This window comes from Podarcis melisellensis (assembly GCF_964234715.1).
Source record: "Podarcis melisellensis genome assembly, chromosome: 9".
NCBI classification, from domain to species: Eukaryota; Metazoa; Chordata; class Lepidosauria; order Squamata; family Lacertidae; genus Podarcis; species Podarcis melisellensis.
The window spans coordinates 22,634,038-22,659,523 of record NC_138541.1 but is presented as its reverse complement, the minus strand read 5'-3'; the positions used below and the strand labels follow the sequence as shown (position 1 = coordinate 22,659,523).

At 43.8% G+C, this 25,486-nt stretch overlaps 1 protein-coding gene across 4 annotated transcripts in view; it reads right to left on the bottom strand.

Moving 5' to 3' along the window:
* NPNT (nephronectin) overlaps positions 1-24,845 on the bottom strand; it is a 61,813-nt gene extending 36,968 nt beyond the window's left edge. Inside the window, exons 1-3 of one of the 4 annotated variants that reach the window (XM_081925005.1) lie at positions 24,334-24,845; positions 18,434-18,534; positions 1,078-1,128 (exon numbers count right to left, since the gene is read on the bottom strand). In XM_081925005.1, the coding sequence (XP_081781131.1) occupies positions 1,078-1,128; positions 18,434-18,534; positions 24,334-24,404 (223 nt within the window). In that variant the 5' untranslated portion in view covers positions 24,405-24,845. The remainder of the gene's footprint in view (positions 1-1,077; positions 1,129-18,433; positions 18,535-24,333) is intronic. The other 3 variants (XM_081925007.1, XM_081925006.1, XM_081925008.1) reach the window with 3 other exon arrangements.
* Positions 24,846-25,486: the final 641 nt, after the last annotated feature.

Sequence of the window (25,486 nt, the reverse complement as noted above, 5' to 3'; positions counted from 1 at the left end):
TGTCAGTTTTTGTGGGGAGGGCTAATTTCCAGATGTCTGGCAAGCGGGATGTGTCGTCACGCTTGTTCATGTTGTGAGGGTGTTTCTCTATCTCGATGGCTTCCATGATTATTCTCTTGTGGTGATGTTCCATGTTAAAGAGCAATTTGGAATCTGCAAAATTAATTTCGTGTCCTGTTTCTTTCATGTGTTGGAAAAGAGAGGAAGTTTTTTCTTCTTTTTTGACGGCATTCTTGTGTTCTGCGATACGTGCATTTATTCGTCTGTTTGTTTGTCCAATGTACGTGGCTGGGCAGACTTTGCAGGGTATTTCATATGGTGGCACCTCCGGATGCTGCACCCCCCTGCAATCCCTACACAGATCTGGCTGACACAGGCCACAAAACCACAGCTCGCCCCTATACACGAAGCCAAGCCAGAGCACAACTAAGTGCAGTACAGCCATCTTCTCAGAAAAACTCTTCACAAAGTTCAAGAGGTCAAGACACAAAGACTTTAGCAACTAATCCACACCTAATGACCCACCTAAGTGGTACTCAGGATATCACCCAAGAAATCACTCAAGATATCCCTCAAGTAATTAAGGAACAAAAGAAGAAAAGGCACACTAGCCTGGGAACTTCCTCTCTGCCCAGAACATTGGAGGCTATACACCACACCCCCTCAACAGTATTTATAGGAACTCAAACACTGAGATCCTGCTCTGTTCCAGTAACAAGAAGCCGAAAGCACCAGCCTGAAGATGACGAGTGAGACCTCGTCGAAACGTCGCCTAGACACCCCAACTTTTACACGGGAAGACACCCGAGGACACCAAAACCTGCATTCCTGTACCCGTGAAAATCTACGAAAGCATATATATATATATATATATATACCGGTATATATAATGTCTACATTAGTCATTAAATACATTCGTGAAGTGCTGCTATCACCCTAAAATAATAAGCAAAATAATTACATGCATATTTCTTGTTGGGTTGTTATATCATTCTTGCGCTCCATGCATGACTTTAGAGATCATGCCTCCAAAACACCATCTTGCCAAAATTATTTTGAGAAATATGTTCAGCTAACCTTTGGGCTGGCACCTTATCCTGGCTATTCTCTGCCTTAAGATGTAGAAAGCTGCAAAACAAATGTCCATAAAAAGCAATTCCAGCTTTTTGTGTTTCCCTGCAAGGAGGATGGACTTGGCTTGGATTTTATCAACTTGCTACATTCCCGGTGACTTACACACATTCAACATTCAGAGCTTTTCTTCTGAAATAAAAAAAATAAACTGGGACACGTTTAAAAATAGAAATGTCTTATGTCACTATCTTGTTATGAGACGTCTGCAAACAGATGTTGCAATGCACTCTCTATGAAAGTTACAAAAAGGAATGATGTTGTGCTATTCTTATTTCACCCATCAAAGAATTCCAAGTAAATAGTGACTAGGACAGTGTTTTCCCCCACTTCCAGCAGCAAAGGTATGCACCATTCCACAGTCTAAATGTAATGCATCTTACAAAACAGTTTTGGGTTGTGGGGTTTTTTTTGCCTTTAAAGAGACAGTATCCCTTCATATCCAACTATAATAACAGATTTCCCCCTAATTGTCTTCAGGGTGCTAACTTTGGTTAAACTGACATCACTTGCAACTTGAATAGATTTTTAACAGTTGGGGACCAATAAAGGAACCAGCCGTCTTTTCATTCTGGTTTTCATTAAACCTAAATAAAGCTTTCGGTCCACAAACCCTTTCGACTTCCCTAATGACAGATCACGTGAAAGGCAGATCGCCGTACTGTAGAATCAAATGGAAATTAGATGAAATATGTTTGGCTTCAAATACTCTGCCATGCCTCAACAGCTGATTATAGTACTGGATTATTTAAAAACATGCAAAATATCAAGTCCAGATTTTGTTTTATTGCATTAACAAGATGGGATTGCAACACATCTGGAGCCTAAGAGTTCGACTTCAGTATCACTTGTGTGAGTTTAAATTCTGATTTAAAGAGGAAGTTCTGACTCAAAGTCAGACCCTGATGAAGCTCAGGGCCAAGTGCTCACTTCTACCTTTTCAAGGAGTGTGGGCAGCAGGGCTTATCCTGCTCTGCATTGTAACATGCACCCTCTATATGTACACCATATTGTGTGAACCATCTGTCCAACACCGATGGAACAGTTTGCCAATAAAACTTCAGCAAGTGGTTTGGAGGGGAAGTTTCAAAGAGGCACACCGGCATGGCTTTTTGCCCCCTAAAATATCTGCTACTGAAGGCCACTTTTGCTCCTGGGCACATGTCTCTCTGTGTTGGTGCTGAAGCAGCAGGATTGGATGGATATGAGAGGAAAAGGTAAGTCTCTTTAAAGGTTAAGGGACCCCTGACATTAGGTCCAGTCATGGCCGACTCTGGGGTTGTGGGCTCATCTCGCTTTATTGGCCGAGGGAGCCGACATACAGCTTCCGAGTCATGTGGCCAGCATGACTAAGCCGCTTCTGGCGAACTAGAGCAGCGCACGGAAACGCCGTTTACCTTCCTACCAGAGCAGTACCTATTTATCTACTTGCACTTTAACGTTCTTTCGAACTGCTAGGTTGGCAGGAGCAGGGACCGAGCAATGGCAGCTCACCCCATCACGGGGATTCGAACCACCGACCTTCTGATCAGCAAGTCCTAGGCTCTGTGGTTTAACCCACAGTGCCACCCGCGTCCCAAGACCTCCTAAATGTAGCACAGTACAAAACAATACAGCCAAATTTCACATATATACCTTTTGTCCTGAGTTTTGTCAGAAAGCAAATGGTGCCAATTACGTGTATGGGGAAAATGGCTCTGTGTGCACACGGGGAAGGATACTGTTTCCTTAATGCACAATTCATTCTTCTGCAGTGTTTTGCTTAAAATACATTTTGCTGTTTTAAAGCAACACGCTGGGGATGGGGGGGGGGGAGCGGAACAGAATAGAATAGCAGAACCTCATTTTTGACATAAACATAACAATGCAGTTCTGTACTATAGGTACAGCATAGTTAAAGATTCACGAATTGAAGTATAAAGAGTTAAAATAAGAGTCCCAAATTAAACAGCTCTTTTAGTGAGAAAGGTCTATTCCAGGTCATCTTCAAGACCATCATTTAATTTCTATTTAAGAGTTCAGATTAGGGCATATTTAGTTATTATACAGAATTGCATTTATGTTGAAGCACACAACCCCCCCCCCCAAAAAACAACAACAACAACTAGTGGCTTCCCCACCCCCCACCCTCCCCAATATCTGTAACTCATGAAGGAATTTCCTATGGGCAACATTCAAAAACGATCCCAACAATTAAGCATAAACATGCATGAAAAGGAATATAAATAATTTGAGATGGCAGAATCTAGCATGTATTTTTATCCCCAAAGCATAAAGGAGGAACAGCAGTGTCTAGAGTGTTGTTTCTTTGCAGCTGTAGCAAGAAGGCAGAAGCATGCAGAGCTCTTGGTTATATAGCAGCATCTCCAGCACCCTCCATAATCGCTTTCGCAAGCTCTGAACTTTCTTACATGCATTCTACTGCAAGTAGAATATCCTGCACAGATTAAAGAGTCACGCTCTTAATCTCAGGGAGGTGGGTTTGAGCCCCACACCTGGCAGAAGATTATTGTCAGTGGGTCCTTTCAACTCTACGATTCTATGATTGTTTTGTTGAAGAAGGCTAAGCAATGCAGCCAGTTATTACACTATATTTTCATTATCAAGGATATTTTACTGGTGATGACTTTAAAAACAACAACTTTGGGTCGTATCCAGTGTCATGTTTAGTCACTTAGCAGTACGCATGCTCTGCTGGTGAAATGTTTGGCACCTGCAAAATGTTGCTACACAAGAGAATGCATAAGAAGATTGCCGAGGACTTTGTTGCACAACAGACTGTGCAACCTGTTGCACAACAAGTTTCCACTAGTGCAACTGTTGCACTGGACTTTTCTGTTGTGCAACATTAAAGCTCGCCCATCCACTAGTGCAAGAGCCTGTTTGCTAGCAGACAGATGCTATTGGATGCAGACCTTTGTCTTATTCTTTAACCGTTAGCTCAGTTGGTGTTAAAAGCTACATTCTGGTCCGTCAGGAGCTTTTTCAGATGTTGCTCAGTGTCACTTGTAGTAGAAAAGTGTCCCTGAAATACAGCTTGCTCAGTGCTGCTGAGCTTTCCCTGCAACGCATAGCCTCAGGGTTGTGTTAGGTCCTCCCTAAGTTCAGTGATGTAGAAGAAGAAGAAGAGTTTGGATTTGATATCCCGCCTTTCACTCCCCTTCAGGAGTCTCAAAGCGGCTAACATTCTCCTTTCCCTTCCTCCCCCACAACAAACACTCTGTGAGGTGAGTGGGGCTGAGAGACTTCAGAGAAGTGTGACTAGCCCAAGGTCACCCAGCAGCTGCATGTGGAGGAGCGGAGACGCGAACCTGGTTCCCCAGATTACAAGACTACCGCTCTTAACCACTACACCACACTGGCTCTCAATGTAGTGGGCAGGCAGAGGAGAAGTACCAGAGATTTTCCTCAGAGCTGAAGCAATGGTGCCCTCATAAATGGGTGTGGGGCACTCCACTTTTTCCAACAATGACAACCCTGTGAGGTAGGCTAGGCTCAGATAGTGACTGGCCCAAGGTCTGATCAGGGATGTGAACCCAAGCTTCACCACTGTACCACTCTTCATCAGCTTCCTATCCTATGACTGTCAGCTCATCCCAGTAAATTAGGTATTTATGCTATGCATTGCTGCTGTGTGTGTGTCTGCGTGCACTTGTATGTGTGTTGGGCTCAACACTGTTGGGCTCTCCTTGGGGGTGTTAACAATGGACTCTCCTTAGGAGATAATACTCAAGGTTTGAGAAACACTGAGCTAGGCATAAGCAAGATTCTTCCAGAGATACTTGCAGTCTATCATTAAGGGGTGACAATTATTTCTCCTGACCATACTCTAAAAGCATGACATAGACCTGTGTTCTCAGTGTAACGGCATCTTGTGATCCTGAAATGACCGGAACAAAGCCAGTCAAGTTCAAAAACTTCAGATTACATTCTTTAAAAATCTGTGAACTGTTCTGCTTGCCATGCTTACATTTTTAGAAAGAAGTCCACTACTGCTCTGAAGATGGAGCAACTTTAAAGGCCACATGTGCAACATAGCTTGATTTGTTAAAGCTGCTGTGCAAACAACAAGCAACAATCAGGCATGCAGGTCAGCCCAGAATAGGTTCATCTTACCAAAATAACAACAAAGGCATCTACTGGCATTTTTAAAATATGTTACAAAGAACCCTGAGGCTCCATATAAGCTTCTCAGAGGTTTCTAAATGAGAAGGTCAATAATGATAGGCAAGTTTCTCTGAAAGACAGCTTGAATGTTCATATATTGGTCCATATATTTAGCATGCTTTCTCATTTCTCATAGTGCTATTGTACAGCTCAGTAAGCCTGGCGGAATTCTGTGCAAGCTGACAAGACCCTAAGTTAGTGATGGCCATTAACTTCAATAGGTCTACTCTGAGAAATATTTGTTGAATGCAATCCAAAAGCTAAGAAATAAAATAAGTGGGGGGGGGGACAATTTAAAATCATATAGCAGCTAGCATATCACTTTACAATTTGCTGCAACAGGCAAAAAAATTCATTAACTGGTCCACCAAAACCTTCAGCAATTTTCAAGTGGTCCAGGTGCAAAAATTTGGGAATCACTTTATTTGCTGTTGAGTGGTACACAAATTCTGTTAAGCAAATAAATAAAATAAAAATATGTGTAGTAGATTGAGCAGAACTGTCACTCCCATTCAGGGGGGAGGGAGAAAGACACTCAGAAATGATGTAACCCATATGCCTTATATTCAGCTATCTTTGCAAGTAGCCTTTCGTTCACCCAGCTCCTTAACTGCCTGGCATGCTAAGACCTTAATGTAATCGTAGCCAGTATGCAATAGTATCACATAAATACACCATTTGTGTCATCTAGTCACTTAACGTATTCCAGGCATTGCTGATTTCTAATTAAGGGGCAGCTTCTCAGCTGATGCAAAGCAACATTACTTTATAGCCTTCATCATATGGACAAAGGGAGACGGACACAGTTTTGCCTTCCTGCACAGGGCTGAGGAACTGGGACCAAATTAAAGGACAAGTGGATTCTGAATATACACTAGAGGTGTGGTCTTTCAGATGTTAGACTCCCAGAATGGCTAATGGTCAGGGGTGATGTGGTTGAAGTCCGGCAACATCTGGAGGACCACAGGTTCCCCATTTCTCTCCGACATCCACAGTGTTCTAGAAACCCATGTCTTTCAACCAAGTCATGCTTGCCTCCATCTGACAACACTAACAACTCTTCTCAAATTTATGTTGAGCCGAACCTGCCTTTGCCCCATTTCAGTGCAGCACCAATGCTTTGTGCAACACTAGCCCTGACCGGAGGGACGCGGGTAGCACTGTGGGTTAAACCATAGAGCCTAGGACTTGCCGACCAGAAGGTTGGCAGTTCGAATCCCCACAACGGGGTAAGCTCCCATTGCTTGGTCCCTGCTCCTGCCAACCTAGCAGTTCGAAAGCACGTCAAAGTGCAAGTAGATAAATAGGTACTGCTCTGGCAGGAAGGTAAATGGTGTTTCAGTGCGTTGCTCTGGTCCGCCAGAAGCGGCTTAGTCATGCTGGCCACATGACCCAGAAGCTGTACGCCGGCTCCCTCGGCCAATAAAGCGAGATGAGCACCGCAACCCCAGAGTCGGTCACGACTGGACCTAATGGTCAGGGGTCCGTTTACCTTTACTTTTAGCCCTGACTGGAGAGCCAGAAGCAGATCACAGTCATGCACTGTCTCCCTTGCCAAGAGCCAGGTCTGCACAGGAGATGGACTTGAGGGTATGCATCCATGTCATGCAGTGATTTTTTTTGTAGGGGAATAGTTCAGGTCAAAGGCGCCAGCTTGTGAAGGCAACTGGGGGTGGGCGATGTCATGCATGTGATAAATTGACATCCTGACATGAGTGTTGTGCCTCTGTCCCTAAACCAATCAGAACATTCCCGGACTTTAGGAAGGAGGCACCAGGGGAACATTTAGGCGAATAGCCTAATCACCCTAGTCCACTGACCGCACCCAGTGGGATGCATCCATGTTGGGTCAGAGAAACAGAGTGGAGATTTTGCTACTAACCACCTTGCCCCCCAGCAGTTTCTCTGTCCAAGCTGGCAGAGGTGGTCTTGAGTGTGATGCCAGAAACCCACCAGATGCTTGTCTTGGGAGATTTCAGCATCCATGTGGAGGCTACCTTGTCTGCCCCAGCTCAAGACGTAATGGCTGCCATAACAACCATGGGGCTGTCTCAGTACATCACTGACCCAACTCATGAGGCAGACATATCCTCAACCTGGTTTTCATGACTGGGCAGTGGGTCAGTGGCGTGGCGTGGGGGCTGCAGGGGGGGCTGGCTGTACCGGGCACCACATCTAGGGGTTAGGGGGCGCAAATCCACGGGTTAGGGGGCGCAAATCCATGGGTTAGGGGGCGCAAATTACTTGCCTTGCCCCGGGTGCTGACAACCCACGCTACGCCACTGCAGTGGGTTAATGTTTGGGCTGGAGGGGTAGATATTGAAATGATCTCATTATCAAGGACCAACCATTTCCTGGATTCCATCTTGCCCCTAGAAGCCCAAACGACTTTGGCGGCATGGGATGTCTATTTCCAGCTACACCTGCTAGCTGCAGCCTAGACAGGGATATCCTGGCCGCTGTGACCCACATTCTAGTGGATTCCAACTTAAACTACTGCAGGGTGTTCTATATGGGCTGGCTTGGAATACAAGCCTGGTCTTATTTATGTGCATATTGGGATGGAAGGGAAATTCCTATTTTCTGTGCAACAACCAAAACTCTTCTTTGCAGTATATAGAAGTGGCGAAGAGTTGGCATGGCTACAGGAAAAACCTTGAGGCACATACCGCTCTTCATCTGTATAGGAGCAAGGCCAAATTCTATTCCCTCAAAAATATGAGTGGGAGCTTTGCATTTCAATGGAGTGGGAAAAGGCGGGCCATTTGCGGACTAGCATTTCTGGACACTTTTCAAAGATTTTTCTTCTCTATAGTAAACATGCTGAAAGTTCTTACTGAGGTCAAATATGTCACTACCACACCAGCTTAGTTCCTCAGTGCAGGCCCATGCCACCAGAATGTTCTCAGGTAAAGCTCCCATCTATTTCAATCTTCCTTGCACAGGAGGTGGTCTGGTGGATCATGCCCTGGTTTTAGATCACCTGTCCTCAAAGTAAACAGCAGAGGGGAAAGTCTTATCTGAGCATCTGTAGATAAGAATTTGCTTTCATTTGGCTTAATGTCCTTCTATGAGCTACACTTCTCTTTCTTGCCCGGATGGAGGACCAAGGGTTAAAACTCAGTGTGGTTTGCAAGTTTAGCATATACAGTCAGAAGCACCACTAAGTTCAAGGGAGCTTACTTATCAAATCATAGAATTATAGACTTGGAAAGGACCACCACCCACTGGCTCACTCCAATAGTTAAAAGAGAAGGTGCTTCAACACTGTTCCCAATTGCTTTATAATTTACAGAAGTGATCATTGCATAGCAAAAATCAAGTACACCTGCAACATTTGTCCAAGATGGGGGGGAAATACATGACCAAAAAAGGACAAGTTAATCCACATAGTTACATATGACTGAGTTTAGTGAAGTTCTTTATTACAGAAAAGAAAACCTGTGTTTGGGATAATTAACCAGATGCTCATAAACGGAGACGTATAATTATTTGTGTCTGCCTTTTTTCGGTACACTCTGGCTGACTTATTCTGCTGAGTAAAATTTAATAACGTAACAATTCTGGAACTTAGCACACAGTTTGCTGTTGAGGCAAGCATCAGCTTTGTTGGAAGCAGTAAGAGCAGAAATAGATTCCTATATATCTCACTGAAGCAGCCAAAACAGAATCCAAAAGCAGAAGTGAGCTATAAATCACTGTTGCATCATACACCCAAACCCTTACAAACAAGTAAGTAAAGGTAAGAGCATCCATTATTTCTAGGTCCTTTTGTAAGAGGATTTAAAAAGAACTGTTGGCTTCATCTTCAGCCGTGTACAGAAATTAAATACAGCTATAAACTGCATTATAAATCCTCATAAAAGAACAGGCACCTCAACAAAAGATTTCGCTGGTGTAGCACTCAATTGACTTTTTGATATTCCCTTCTCTTAATATTAACTGAAGTCTGGAAAACAGAATTTACCACACCCAGGACATTGTCTTCACTTGTTTCTGGGGGAAGCTAGTTGCTGGGAAGCTAGATTCTATAGAATCTGAACCTTAGCATAACGGGTTGATAAGACTAAAATCTAAATGGATTTGCTGCAGTGAAGTTTCACTTCATTCCAGTTACTGGCATCCAAAGACTTTCTAGAGCTACACAAAATGAGTATATTTGAGTTTCTTTTTAAATGCACTGTCGATTCTTATTTTCAAATCAAGATATAATTTCCCCAAGTTCAGTAATTTGGTTTGTGTCTTTAGAATTCTCTTCTGGCTGACACCTACACTGAAACCAGGCTTCCATGTTTGCTGCAAGGCTAATCAACTAGAAGAAGATGCTAAAGAGCTGTAGCCAAAGTAATGCACTCTAGCAAGTGTTGTGGTGCGACTCCTATTAGCCCCAACCAGCATAGCCAATGGTTAGGCATTATGGGAATTGTAGCCCACCAAAGATATTTGCTACTCCTGGGATAAGGATATGTCTCCATCTATTGCAGTTTTGTTCTCATTTCTCCTTTTATTGCTCCTCACTTGTTCAGAAAAGAGAGTAAGGGACCAGTAAACACACAACTATGTGGGTCCAGGTGACCATGTTGGTCCAAGTAGGCATGGCAAACTGGTAGAGATACTCTGAGATAAATGCAGCAGAACACCTTGAAACTTGGATGTCAACGTTCTTAAGTGCATCATACATTGCAATGGATCCTGAAGGGAAATTAGTACTGACCTTTCTGTGACAAATGTGGAAGTGGAGCTCTAGCCAGGGACATTAGCCAGGATGAGATGCTGACTGCACCAGTTGTTCACAGTATGTTTTGGGACACATGACGTGAAGAACAGCTGGTGCAAACTTAGTTTGCAACAGAGTAGGATCTAAGCTATCAAAAAGCAGTATCTCGCTAAGTACCTTGATACTGGAGACAAACAGCAGGGATTGCGTATCACCATTAGGCCCAGTTTGTGATATCTGCTGTGTCTTCCAGCTGGTTAACCATTAGGAGAAAGTACGCTAGTCTAGATGGATCTTTGATCTGACCAACCAGGCTATTATTTTCTTATTAAGAAGTCAGTGGCCATGTTTGCATGTAACACCAAGCCCTGGTGGTTTGTGTTAGCCATGCTTTGGTTAATGAACAATGGCTTACAAAACCATAGCTTAGTGTTGCGAGCAAACCGGATCATTGTGTATGACACCCATGTTTCTACAGTGCCTTGTACGAAACTGGTTTTAGTGGGAGCAGCATTACCTAATCCAGGCATAGGCAAACTCCGGCCCTCCAGATGTTTGGGATTAAAATTCCCATCATCCCTGACCACTGGTCCTGTTAGCTAGGGATGATGGGGATTGTAGTCCCAAACATCTGGAGGGCCGGAGTTTGCCTGTGCCTGACCTAATCCAACCCCCAGCCTGAGAACTTGCAAGGATTCTCAATACCTTTGTTCTGCTGACACTGATTTCGAAAATCCTAAACTGCAAATCCAGCAAACACAGCAAGCTATGCCAGTCTCAATAGGGCCTTGCTCCGATCCCATTAAGAGAGCACACGGCTCTTGAGCAACGTCAAGAAAAAACAGCAGCTACTTAGCTTAAAAAATAAAAGTTTTAATATATGACTGCATGCACACACGTGTGCACATATATGTGTGCAGTGGCGGAGCAAGCCGATCGGGCACCTGGGGTGGAGCGCATGTCCTGCGCCTGGGGGCAGGGCCAGACAGGATGCTCCACAGGACCTCTGAGTAGTCTGCCTGCCTCCTCCCACTCAGCCACCCTACAGCTGAGGGGGAGACGGCAGGCGGACCGTTTGGGGCAGCACAGAGCCTGCGGGTGCCCAAGCCACCGCGTCACTCCCAGGAGAGAAGGGTGGCTCGGGCGCGCTGCAGGCCCTGCGGTGAGTGCCGCCCGGCATTTTGCCACCTCCTCAGTGGTGACACCCGGGACAGACCGCCCCCACTGCCCCCTTCCTCCGCCCCGCTCCCCTCTCTGTCTATCTATATTTTGAAGACTGGGTCTTTAATCCAAACATAAGGTGCCATTTCTATGAAAATAGAGCACACACGTTGAAACCAGGTACTGCCCGCAAGGGCTCATCACTAGATTCATCACATATTAGTTTATGTGATGAGTCCAGTGCTGCCACTTAAGAAACTGCAGAACTTTCCATTCCATAGCACAGTAGGTATTTCTCCTTTGGAGCCAAAGTTGCACATTAACTTTTAGAGGATGTGCTATGTTTTATGCCGACTGCACTCAACGGTGAAGCAATACTGCTAATCTACTTTGCTATACAACCCTGTCATACTTCCTGAGAAATGTCACCTGGAGCAGTCTGTACCACTTAGGATCCTAAATGAATCATTGGCATAAAGCTTTTAAGAAACCTGCCAATTTATCCTATAATTTTTTCAGGAGGTTTTGTCTCAGGCACATTTCAAGTCAATGTAAGTGGTAACTGGTTGGTCTCAACTAACTAGGTCAGGAAACAGAAAATCAATGATCCAAAACAGATCTGCCTTGTCTAAAACCAGCTTGCTCATGAAATGGAACACTTCTATCCAGTCATCTATAAATGTTTCATGTTATCATTTACTAATAATACTATGAATTATCCAACCAAATACAGGCCAGTAAGTCTTCTAACTTTTTGGCCTGTTTGCTTGGATTATTCACAGTCCTCCTCTTAAAACTGGCATCAGACTTGCCCTGCTCCAGTCTCTTGTCATTCATCATGGTTTGCCTATATGTAATTGTAGAAAAAGCTGCTAAAATGGGAGCCCATTGCTTGATGCTGAAATTCCATCTTTAGCACAAGCATGAAAAATCTCTTTTCTATCTGACTAAAGCTGAAAATAACAATGACTTTAATACTATTGGCAAGCAGGTGGGGGGGACTATGTCTTAACAGCCCAATCCTGTGTTTATTATTCTGCTATTGCTTCCCTGTTCCAAGTGTCCAATGTGTTTTAAAATTTTGATTTCCATGTGGTTGTCTAATGCAGCCTTTGCAAAGCTGATGCCCTGCGGATATTTTGAACTACATCACCCATCAGCCAGCACATACTAATGGGAGCCATAGTCCAAAATCTTGGGAGGTGTTATGTACTGAGTTGAATAGGATCCAAAATGCAGCAGTCTGATTGGTCCTAGAACAATAGGATTCAGAATGCAACAGTCTGATTTGTCCCAGAACAATAGGATCCAGAATGCAGCAGTCTGATTGGTCCGCAGGAGCCACCCAATCCAACTCCAGGTGGAAGTGAATCCACAACCTGATTGGCCTACAGGAGAATCCCGGAATTAGCCAATCACCTGGGGCCCATTGTGTAAATAATGTATATAAAGCAGACATTCTGGGGGAACTTTCATTCCTCCTCACCACTATGAGCTGAATAAAGAACATGAAATCCACACTCGACTCCGAGTATATTTCAGGAGGGCAGCAGTCTGGCAAAGGTTGCATCTAATACATCTATTTTTTATTCTGTTTAGGTAGCCTGAGTTTTGGATGTGTAGCCTGCCTGCCTTGGTGTCATGTTAAGAAGCTCAGTCCCTGTGTCCATTCAGGTTCCTGGTTTTCTCTTGGTTTGTACTTTCTGCTTTGGTCTTGTCAAAAAGCTTGACGGCTAGAGCTGTGCTTAATGTTTGCCTACAAATATTTTCAATGATTCTATGGGATCTGAAATATCCCACACCTTTTCCCACAGCCCACACACAACTACTCCACTAGCAGATACTTTAGTGCTTCTCAAACTTCTTCCAGGGAACACTGATGCCATTTTATAGCAAATCCACTTGGACAAAGCTACTTCAGAAGGCACACAATGCTTAACATAACCAATCAAATTTAGTTGCTTGATGGTATCTCTGGGGGCAAAGGGAGCTATTTCAAAGTGAGGAGGCAATGTTTCCTGTGTTGTATTGTCAGGACTCTGAATGCGCAAACACTTCCACACCTTTTCAGAAACTCCTCTTTTTTTTAAAAAAAAAAGGAAGCTGAAAGGAAGAACGGATTTGCTGGTGGAGAAATGTTCACAAAGCACCCGCCTCCATTGTTTCAGATCAGCCCTGCTGGTTACCTTTTCAACACACCAAATGGTATTTGTCACTTTAGTGATGAACTTTTAGTTTCTAATAGGAATGAATTCTATCTTGATGTATTTATTTCAGGCATTAGGTAGATACTATTTTTCTATTGGGTCTTGCTCCTTTGTCTTCAACAGATACTTGTTCAGCAGACATTAATGCTTATCTACATGTTGTGTATAGGACACGGGTGGCGCTGTGGGTTAAACCACAGAGCCTAGGACTTGGTGAGCTCCCATTGCTCGGTTCCTGCTCCTGCCAACCTAGCAGTTCGAAAGCACGTCAAAGTGCAAGCAGATACATAGGTACCACTCCAGCAGGAAGGTAAATGGCGTTTCCATGAGCTGCTCTGGTTCGCCAGACGCAGCTTAGTCATGCTAGCCACATGACCCGGAAACTGTATGCCGGCTCCCTCGGTCAATAAAGTGAGATGAGCGCCGCAACCCCAGAGTCGGTCACGACTGGACCTAATGGTCAGGGGTCCCTTTACCTTTACATGTTGTGTAGATCAGGCATAGGCAAACTTGGCCCTCCAGATGTTTTGAGATTACAGTTCCCATCATCCCTGAACACTGGTCCTGTTAGCTAGGGATGATGGGAGTTGTAGTCCCAAAACATCTGGGTGGCTGAGTTTGCCTATGCCTGGTGTAGATCTTTATCCACCGATCTCTGTGAATCAAGCTCCTGCTAAGTCCCAGGGATTTTTTCCCCTGAAAATGTATTTGAGCATGAAGTCATTATGCAACCTCTCTTGCTTCAACTTTCAAATCTGACCTTGGCTCCATCCATGTACCAATAGCTGGGGTTAGGTAGAGGAGCACTAGGTGCCTCTTTCTTTTTCCCCAATAAATGAATGCATGTGGAAGAACAACCCATTTGTGTTCTGTACAAACTATATTGTAATAAGCATGCATGTTCAACTTTCAGCACTGCCTGAACACCTGTATGTTAGGTAAAAACACACACACACTTCATAAAGAAGCCCCCAAACGGATAATCAGCACGGCTACCTTAGGCTCAGAGAGCACAGTGGTCTGCTGCCCTCTACCCCAAGTCTCCCTTGTTCTTGGAGACAAAGGGCAGAAAGAACAGGTGCTGCTGCCATAACCTGTCGAGTTTGCAAACTCCTAGGATGGAGGTTAGGTGAACTGTTGGCAGAACACATTGGCTCTCCCTCTGTGAATCTCTCTCATCAGATAGGGACCTATTGCACATGCAATAAGCAGCACCCACTCAGTGTGGGATCCACAATCTCCATCCTGGTTCTATCCTCCTGCTGCCTCCACCCACCATGATGCAGTGTGACTCCTCTTTCACCTACAGGCCTGCACAACTTTTGACCCATTAAGCTGAGCACAGCCCAGCAGTCATGCATGGGAGCATACTAGGGACTTGCTAAACCTGTTTTTGCTGCCCACCTGAGACTACAAAAATTGGGGGGTGGGGAGATATGTTGTCAAGCACATTGCAAGCCACCTTATAGTTTTAGTGGGCTGAATTCAACTTGGCAGGTCACTCATTTTTCAGACTTGCCCAGTAGTTAATGGTGATTTCCTTCGCAGGGTTACTGCAAGAGTAAATTAAATGGGAGCTGCAAAGTGTTCTGTATATTAAGAGTGATAACAGCAGCTACAAAGATGATGCGGATCATTCTCAGAACAATTACTACTCTTCTTATATAGCATCTTCCTTAAAACCCAGTTGAAATCTCAAGTAGTTCTCTGTTAATCATTGCAATTTTGTTTGCTCTTCCTTAAGGGAATGGCCCCAGTGACCATTTTTAAATAATGTTTAAAAATAATTACACAAAACCACTGGCTATTATCTGCCCTTGGATCCACAAATGGTATTCTTGAATTGTTTGAATAAAAACATGCCTTCTCCCCTCAAAAGAGATGAGATTGGTTTATTTCTGTCTTTAAAGAAGCTAAATGGGTAACAAAGAATATGTCATTTAATGTGGCTCGGAAAATAATAGCCTGGTAACCTATTTATTGTGGATAAGAAGAAATAATGCCAAATGAAAGTGAGATTGCTGGAGCCTACTATTCCTGACAACTTCCTAATCATTTGACCAGCATTTATTACATTGATGTAAAGTAATGATTTTCATGCCTTACATCACTAAATGTGAATTGCTTCAGTGGCATTTCTAGGAAATGTATCCAAAGTTATTACACAAGCAGAATAAACTTCCACTTGCACAATGGAACTTCTTCCCCACCGCAGATCCTCAGCACCATGGGAGGAGCCAGGATTGGGGGGGCAAGATTTTGTCAGGGGGGCAGGATTTTTGTTAGGCAGGACAGAACCCATGTGATTGGTCAGTTAGTTAAGTATTTCTATTGTTTTACTTTATGGGGGGCAGCTGCTCCCCCACCTCTGTGTTGCTACACCCATGCTTAGCACCCTCAAAATCTGCTCCAGAGAATGAAAGAGGGGACCTTCCCAAAAATATTTTGGAGGTGCCTAGGGTCTTAAGCAAAGGAAGAGGAAATCACGTTGTATAAATGCATTGCTCTTTCCTTCAGTTTCCTCCCTCGATACTTTGTTTTGTTTTAAGATATTTGCAAATTGAGAAGTTTCAGGTTTGCATTTAAATGGTTTGAAATGTTTTGAGATGCAAACTTATCTAAATAGGGTTCTTTTTTTAAAAAAAGAAAAATAAATATTTTTCATTGCCCAACTAAGTTAAGCATTTTTCATTTAGATTTATTTCAGTGGGAGAATTAAGCTTAGGTGCAACTCTTTCCAATTAGAAACAGTGGGAGACTGAAATGTTCAACTCTGGTTGGATTGCACCCGTTTGTGCTCAGAGTACAGAGGTAAAATTCTAATTAGATTTGTCAACTGCGGAGCATCAATCAGCAGAACCAATAAAGACCGTAATTTGGGGCAGGAGAGAAGCAGAAATGTCACACTGCAACCAACTGCATTCCATCACAATAATGAAGACAGATTGATGCTTGAAGAAATGTACTTTATCAATTGTGAAGAAAGCTTTGTGGTTGATTGTCTACAGTGTGCCAGATTTTGCATTTTTATTGTTGCCACAGGCTTCGTTTTGTGCAGCACTAGAACCAGCTGATAGAAAATTGCAAAGAAGCAGATTTAGGATAAACACTAGGAGAAGCTTCCTGGTAGTAAGAGCTCTTAGATAGTGGAAACATGGCTGGTGCAAAAGGTTGCACTGCCATCACCCTCTCCTCTGCCTCTTTCCCATCGCTGTTGCTTCTCCACTCCTCCTCCTCCTCCTCCTATTCTCCATTCTCCCCCAACAGCCACTCATGTTGCTGCCACATTATTGTGGCAGAGGCACCAGCAGTTTTCCTGCCTTCCCACTTGCCTCCTCCCTACCCCACTCTGAGGAAGGGCCATGGAGCTCCTTCTTCAGAGCAAGGCTGCCACCACTACTGCTGCAACAAGCTGAGTAAATGCTGCTCAAACTTTAAAAAGATTTAAAGTTACTCATTGTAAACATCTTTTTCTAGCTACAGCAAAGTACAACAGTGGCACTTGCCAGGCCCAGAATGCCTCAGTCAGAGAAACAACCCTCAGAATGAGGCAAGGAGCAAGAAATAATAATAATAATTTATTATTTATACCCCGCCCATCTGGCTGGGTTTCCCCAGCCACTCTGGGCAGCTTCCAACAAAATATTTAAATACTGTAATACATCAAACATTAAAAGCTTCCCTAAACAGGGCTGCCTTCAGATGTCTTCAAAAAAGTCTGGTAGTTGTTCTCTTTGACATCTGGTGGGAGGGTGTTTCACAGGGAGGGCGCCACTACCAAGAAGGCCCTCTGCATGGTTCCCTGTAACTTGGCTTCTCGCAGCGAGGGAACTCCCAGAAGACCTTCAGCGCTGGACCTTAGTGTCTGGGTAGAACGATGGGGGTGGAGACGCTCCTTCAGGTATACTGGACTGAGGCCATTTAGGGCTTTAAAGGTCAGCACCAACACTTTGAATTGTGCTTGGGAACTGAATGGGGTGGCTGGGAGCACAAGCAGGGCCAGCAGGTGGGTGACAAGGCAAGTAAGTGGAGAGGGGTTGCTAGATCACCATCCTCTCCACCTGCTATACAAGACAAATGTCTTCTTAGCTTCCCTTGTTATGTCATTGGCCCTGAGTGAAACGGGCTGCCTCAGTGGGCTCTTGTTTTCTGGAGATATTCAAGCCAAGGGTAGCTAGGTGTCAAGTAGGCATCCTGAACTGTAACCTGTGGCTTGAGCAGGGAGTTGACCTCCATGGTCGCTTCCAACTCTGATTATTTTATGATTCTGTGATTGTGAGATTGTGTCTAATCTGGTGCAAACATAGAAAAATATGCAAGTAGGCAACAGAAAACATGGCTATCTATGTCTGGCTACTTTGGTCAGCTCTCCAATTCAACTGAAAGCTAGCATTTCTGTATTCCCATCGCTTCTATAGCTTCTAGCTGAATGCTTCTTTTTCAGAAATTGTAGTTGATAAAGTTGACAGGGCAATGAGAAAGTGAGAAATGTTATTAATATATGTACCACCGCAAGACACTGTCAGGTTAAATACCGGAGCATAATCTGGGAAGGATTTATTTTAATCTTTTTCCTTTAACTTCAGTAAGGATGTTTCTGAAAGGTTTTTGTTTAACCTTCTCTAAATGTTATTAAAGAACAAAATATACAGCTAAAAACTGCTTAGGATTGCAATAAGTTCCGCCTTTTTTGGGAAAATTGGGAACAGAAAATGTTAATCTACAAACAAAAATTATGTAGATAAACTTTTTCAAAAACAAAAAACACCCTGAATCAAATGTAATGCTGTTAAAAAAAAATGAAATGAAGATACATTTGGTTTAATGCTACATTTAATTCCCATAACTTACAGTACTGTTCATATGGAAATCTGGAGTTTAAAATGGGTAAGATTCTTAACCTGTCAGTGTCCCTCTAGGTGAAAGCAAAAGCCCAATGTACATTATAAGCCCTGCATCGTGTGAGTGTCTGTGATTATATGAAAGCCATTATTAGAGAGGAACAAGCCCTGTTTTAAAAGGCTCAAAGCCCAGCAGCGGTGATACTCACGTTGGCATTGGCCCCATGAGTGGCGAGCCCAGCCCCAGCAGCAGTCGACTCTGCTTCCAAAACGGCACAATCCAGTCGTGGAAAGTGTTTGCCTGGGCCACCTGCACCAACGCCAAAAATAAATTTGGGAAAGAATGAACATAAGGATACATGGTTGCAGTTCTGCTGCCCTGTGACACCATACTGACATTCTATACTTATAGGATTCTTGACAAATGGCCTCTAAAACCTTTGGGCTGAAAATTTCCACTGGAGGCAATCACTGTCTTCATTAACAACTCACTCCAGTACACTGAACTGCACCTATTACTTTAAAGCAGGATTCGGATCTATTCAGACACACAAGTTTGTGAAGGTGCATCTACAAGGCATTACTTGATATCACAGCTATCACTTGATGATTATGCAGAAATAGCATCATAACAAAACTTTCCATCTTTCTCATTTCAACTCAGAGGCAATATTTTTCATTGGAGTATGTTTGTTCAGTTGCCAGCTGCCAAGTGGGCAGGGGGGGGGGAAATCAATGACACACATGCAGGTGTGACACAGGCTACAGGAAAGTTTTGCAAAGGTTAAGATTAATGGACCTTCCTGCCAACTGAACTCTTTTTCAGAAGCCATTGTTCCTCGTCCTGTCCTCAAAAGGTACAGTGCACTCTTCAGTCTTCTATGTAGATATTTTGGTTAACTAAAATACCCTCCTTTATCATCTCTTCTTCGCTCAACATAACCCATTTCCTAAGTGTTGCATAATAAGAAACATACCTTTATCATGCTTTTAGTTTTCCTTTTAGGTCAGATTCACACAATAACTACCCTACAAGGAGGCGTCTCAAAAGCCAAAGCATGGGGAAACTACCATATGTTATTAGGCCACATGCCCTAAAATCAAAGATATTGCAAAGCATTTCCTGGTGATTGTAATGGTGCCATGAAATCTTCAGAGCCAATGGAGCTCCTACAGACAGAACTGCTCACCTGTATGGGACAGCCTTTGCAAGGTCTGAATTGTAAACAACCACCCTCTTCCTCCATAATGTTTAGAAGGTTTTACTATCTCGTTCCCTTGTATCCCACCATGAATAGTCATCCATCCCTCTGCTCTGTTTGTTCTATGCTCGTCTCTTCTACTCCATGTTTTTTCAAGAAACCATGGCTAGTCACAGTGTAATAGGCCAGGGTTCCAGCACCCCCTTAGCTTTGGGTGGAGGGATTCTGAAGGCTCTGTATAACCCACCACCAATGAGACGCAGGTCTTTGTTAGCTTGGACAACCGCTCTTACATTGCTCTCATACATTCTCATTTAGAAACACAGGAAGATTTCTTATACCAAGTCAGAACATGTATACAGCAGTTCTCCAGGGTTTCTTCCAGTCCTACCTGGAGATGCCATAGATTGAATCTGAGACCTTCTGCATGCAAAGGAGATGATCTACCACTGACCTATGGTCCTTCCCTTTCTTTCATGATACTGTGCTCAGTGGAACTTGTTATGCCCCACAGGAATATTACTAAAGTTATAAACTAGGTGTGGGGAACTTTTGGCCCTCCTGGTGCTGCTGAACTACAACTCCCATCAGCCCTGGCAATTATGGTCAGTGGGCAAAGATGATGGGAGTTGTAGTTCAGCAACATCTGGAGAGCTGATGACATCCCCACAGCTATGTACAAGTCCTGGCTATGATCTTAGGACCAACATTGAGAAAACTTATACATATATACATGTAACTTTCCTATTCTCCTCCAAACCCATTTGAAGCACATTCTAACTTCAGAAGATGATTTCCCCTGCTTCTTCCCCATCCTCAAGATTTGGGAGGTGACTGAGCCTCTTGTGGGTTGCCTTGTACCTCTGAAGCTCTTGTGGCACCTTGGAATTGCAGCACAACTGTGACAACCTCCAGCTCTCCTCCCGAGTTTGAAGCAACTGAGGTGTGGAATTGTCCCCAACACCTTGATGAACTTCAGAGCAGCAGTGCAAGAACCCAATAAAAATACCACCCTTGGGGAAGAGATGGAATCCTGGTGACCACAAATGTTGGGTTGACTATCATGAACAAGTGAAATTTGTGGACCCCGACACTACACTGCAATGCACAATGAAGTAGGAATAAAACATACTTTATTGGAGCAAAGTGTCCATATGAGATAAATGTCAACTGCTAAACAAATTGAGAAAAGCACAGTTAAAGGAAGGACCTTTTCATGCAAGATCCTGTTTAGTCTTTTCTACATTCTGCATGACCTACTCCCTAATTTGCATCAAAGTTTTTCATCACATTTTGACATATTATAGCTGTAGCAATTACACACACATTCCAGCTCTTCAGCGCTCATTTTCGCATTTCACTTATCTCGATTCATGTTTAAACTTGAGCTGCAGTCTTCTCGGTATACTGATTCACTGACTCTGTGCTCAAGCCATCAACTTCTGACTTATTTAGCTTATAAAATAAGATTTGTATATTAAATGGGATTTTTTAAAATAAGCCATCCAGTAGATCCGTATGATCGTGAAGTAAAATGGATTATTGGGCACATAGCAAGAAGAAATTGCAGGAATTGCTGTTACTGCATTAGTTCTCATGCTACATTTACTAAATAGAGACTCAATGGCTGTGTTCAAACGCAATACAAAACCACAGTTTAGCACTACGTAAATGAGCCTAGCCTCAATCTGGGCTCTCACACTCCTCCCTCCCCTTTCTGTACTGCTGGGATAAGAAGTTCAGAAGCTTTTGCTTTCTGTTTTAATTAATCACAGTTTGTCATTTCATCTGAACTGAGGATAGTCATTCAACATTAACTATGGCTGGCTTCCGAACAAGCCAATTTAAAACCATGGGTAGTTGAGCTAGCTTGTTAAACCACAGTGAGTGTTAAAAACCAGTTAGGATGTAACAACAAATCGCAGTTAATTAAAAGCAGAAATGAATGCTTCTGAACTTTTCCTCCCAGCTGTGCGGGAGGAGGAGAGAGAAGGGAATGTGCAAGGCTGGGAAAAGTTGAAGTCTTCTAGGCTCTTTCACATAACACTAAATCATGATATAACATTATATTCAAACACAGACAGTGCTGCATAAATATCCAGTCCAGGTAAAGAAATGCATGCATGCATGAAAATAAGTGTATGAATGTGTATTATTAGGAACTGTGAGCATAAATAAGATGCACATCCAAATGTGCGTTAGGAACTGCCCCTAAATACACATCCAGCTACAGATTTCATCCATGCAGACTTTCAACTGGATGAGTATTCAGTTGGGTAAGCATCTCCACACCGCTGCATCTATTCACAAGTAACTACCCTTTTTACATATAAAAAGAACTCAATCAAGACAACTGCATACGGTGGATTCACACATGTGGCTTAACTAGTTGAACCTAACTATTGTTAGGCTCTGTGGTATTTCTTTTACAAAGAAAAAAAAGGAAGAAGCATTTCCAGTCAATCATTCTACCACACAGATCTGCAACCTTTGGTAAAAACCCTCCATACTGCTTAAAAAGATGAAAGACAACTGAGCTACCCCTGGCAGTGAGCCAGTGTGGTGTAGTGGTTAAGAGCGGTAGACTCGTAATCTGGTGAACCGGGTTCGCGTCTCTGCTCCTCCACATGCAGCTGCTGGGTGACCTTGGGCTAGTCACACTTCTCTGAAGTCTCTCAGCCTCACTCACCTCACAGAGTTGGGGAGGAAGGGAAAGGAGAATGTTAGCCCCTTTGAGACTCCTTCAGGTAGTGATAAAGTGGGATATCAAAATCCAAACTCCTCCTCTTCTTCTGGCAGAGGCAGAATTAGGGCAGCGTGAGCATCTTATTGGTGCCCCCCATTTAGTTCAATGTTATTTTATTACATGCTATTTATATCATTGCTGTATTGCTATAAAATGTTTATTGCTAGCCAGCTTATGATGGCTTGCTTCAAAATGCAGGGTAGAAATAATACGAAGTACCTCCATACGTGCAAGCTTCTCCAAATTAGGTGCAGTTGCACGTGCAAATTTCAGATATTGTGAAAGCCACAGGAGCTCATTACATTGACTGCAAACCATATACCAAAAAGGTTGGCTACACCTCACTATCCCCAGGTGTCTTCATAAATTCCTTAAGAGAGAGACACCGTGTCAGTTTGCAGACCTTCGTCATTTCCAGTCAATGAATGAGGCAAATTTCCAGGTGTGCCTTTTTTCCTTGGCTTGGGGGATACCAGAGAACATTAAACAGATTCCACTGGAAACAAACACCTCCCAGTCAATTTGCTTGCCACTGCCTCGTGCATCATGGCATCCAAAAAGGAAACTGTTTTGTAACAGTCATCAGTTCACCACAAATTTCAAATTGAGATGGCTTTATATACAAAATACACAATAGCCATGATCTACCTGATAAATCACACTGAGAATATTGGTTATTTTGCATGGAAGTAGCAACTGAGTAATAAAGTTATAACGAACTCTGGGTTGCCCAAACCTGTCAAAGCTTGTCTATCTCACATCTCCACACAAGTGAAGTATGTACATTCCATGAGGGAATGCAATCTAACCCTACATTTCACAGCTTTTCTATTTCCTACTTTAGATACCTGTTTTGCAGCTACACAAGTATGTCTGGAAAACACACACACACACATGAGTACTTGGGGTATTATGAATAATCGCAGACTTGATGTTGGTTGTACAATTCACCTAAGGGATGTCCTTTCTCTGCACCATGTAAATATATATATATACATAAATGAGTTTTGGAGGTTTCAGCTATTCAGTTTTGACAATCTGCACGATTCTGCATAAAGGGGAAATGGTTGCCAATGCACACACAGCACAATAATCAATATACTTTATTCTGACGTTCTTGTTGATATGTTTCCCTTTTGTGAGATGTGTCAAAAGTATCATGTAAAAAGAAATCCATGGAATGCAGCCAACATCCATTGATATGACTGCCACACACTCTTGTCTTCTTCCTGTCAATTAATCCAGAGCAATTTTCCTTTGGTTTCATATGCAGTACAATTCCTAATCCAGATTAGAACCCCCAACTAAATCGTTGCCACCGGCTCTAAGAAAGTACAGTAACAGGAATCCACCCTTTTAGTTGCCCTTACAGTTAAAAGCCCATAAGGAAGAATCAGTCTAGATTAGTAGTTCAGTTGTGCACACATTTACTCAAAGGCAAGTTCCGGAGAACAAAAATGGAAGTTATTTTCAAATAAAACACACCTAGATTGTGTTTAACATAATCAATACTACAGTATTATAAATAATATGCTCTGATAAATAATAGGATAGAAAACAACCCATTCTTACAAATGCAGCCCCCCAGGCCAAGAAAACTGCTGTAGTGAAACTGACAGTGAAATCCTAGCCATGTCTACTCAGAAGTAAATCAACGGATCTTACTCCCAGGCAAGTGAGCTTCAGATTGCAGGCTAAATTGTGCACCAGAAGTTCCTGATTTGACTCATTCTTCCGTGAAACAAGCCATCTCTCTGTGTGTCAATGCCCCATATTTGCCCCATATTTGTTACTGCATGGGGAAAAGGGGAACAAACTAACCCTCCCCCTTCCCTTATTTCTACTGATTACATTATGCTCCTGTGCCCTCTGCAGTTGGGGTTTGCAGGTGCGTCTGCCGCGTGTGTTTTTTCCAGAATGCCGAGCGCGCGCCAAGCGCCAGATCTGTACCTTGCACACTCCGGAAAGAGCCCTGACCTCTCCGGCAAGCGTGGGGCGAATGTGTCACGACGAGGAGTCTCCCCGGCTGGCAGGTTGGGACCCCCAGGTCCCCCAGAGGAGCCTGAGCCCGCCCGCCGCCCTGGGTCTCTCTCGCCTCGCCTCCCCATCCATCTGCCCACCCGTCGGTCCAGTGTCCAAAGTGTCCAAAGTCTGCGCTTACCTTCCGTCAAAGTCCCCTAAAGCCTCCAGGTAGAGCCAGGACAGAATGATTAACCTCAGGGATAAATCCATGGTCGGGAAGGGAAGACAGAGAGAGAGAGAGAGACGGAGAGAAAAAGAGAAAGGAGGAGAGTAGCCTCGGCGCGTCTCTAGCAATAGAAACGACGGCAGCAGGTTGGGGAGGGATGCGAGGCGGCGAGGGCGAAGGCGCACGGATTCCTTCTCCTCTCGGAGGCGCTCCCAGCCAAGCGCGCGCTGTAAACTGAACTCCGGGTGCCCTCGGGGCTGTTGCTAATCCTGGCTGGCGGAGGGATGGGCGGAAGAAGAGAGAGAAGTCCACGAGCAGCAGCAACAGGAGGAGGGAGCCCCCTTCTCTCTCTCTCTTGCGTCCCTGCCTTTCTCTCACTCTCTTCCTCCCTCCCTCTTCCTAAAGCAAAGGAGACGCTGCGCTCTGAAGGCGGCGCTGCCGCTCACCAACGAAAGAGGCGCACGCGAGAGCAACCTCGCCACCTTCCCCCGCGGCTCTTTCTCCTTTGGCAGCGGGGAAGAGGAGCGCAGGCTGGGAGGCGGAACTTCTTATTTGTTTCTTTTACTTATTCCTCCCCTCCCACCACCATTCATTAAATCTCTGTCCTTCCCTGCCTCTCACCAGGGAGTGATAAAGCACCTACAAACAGCCAGCAATTAAAACCATTCGAAACCATCTCCATCTATAAAAAACAATTGCAGATGCAGACTTCTCAGCACCGCAATGGAGAACTTATTCTACCAAACAGGGACCATTTTGGAACCCTGTTATCGTTTCAGCAGCAGCACCACCACTGTATGCTATGCGAGAACTCCATAAATTTATTATAAAAGCAGAACAACACCTCAAAACACATTTTGAGTCATAGAATTGTGGAGCTGGAAGTATCTGAAGAAGTGTATCTGAAGAAGTATCTGAAGAAGTGTGCATGCACACGAAAGCTCATACCAAGAACAAACTTAGTTGGTCTTTAAGGTGCTACTGGAAGGAATTTTTTTTTATTTTGTTTTGACTACAGCAGACCAACACGGCTACCTACCTGGAACTAAATCTTTTATGTGTTTGCCCTTCTCAGGCACCCAATGAATCCCACCTGACATTGGCTGGAAGATGCCTGCAGCTGAGA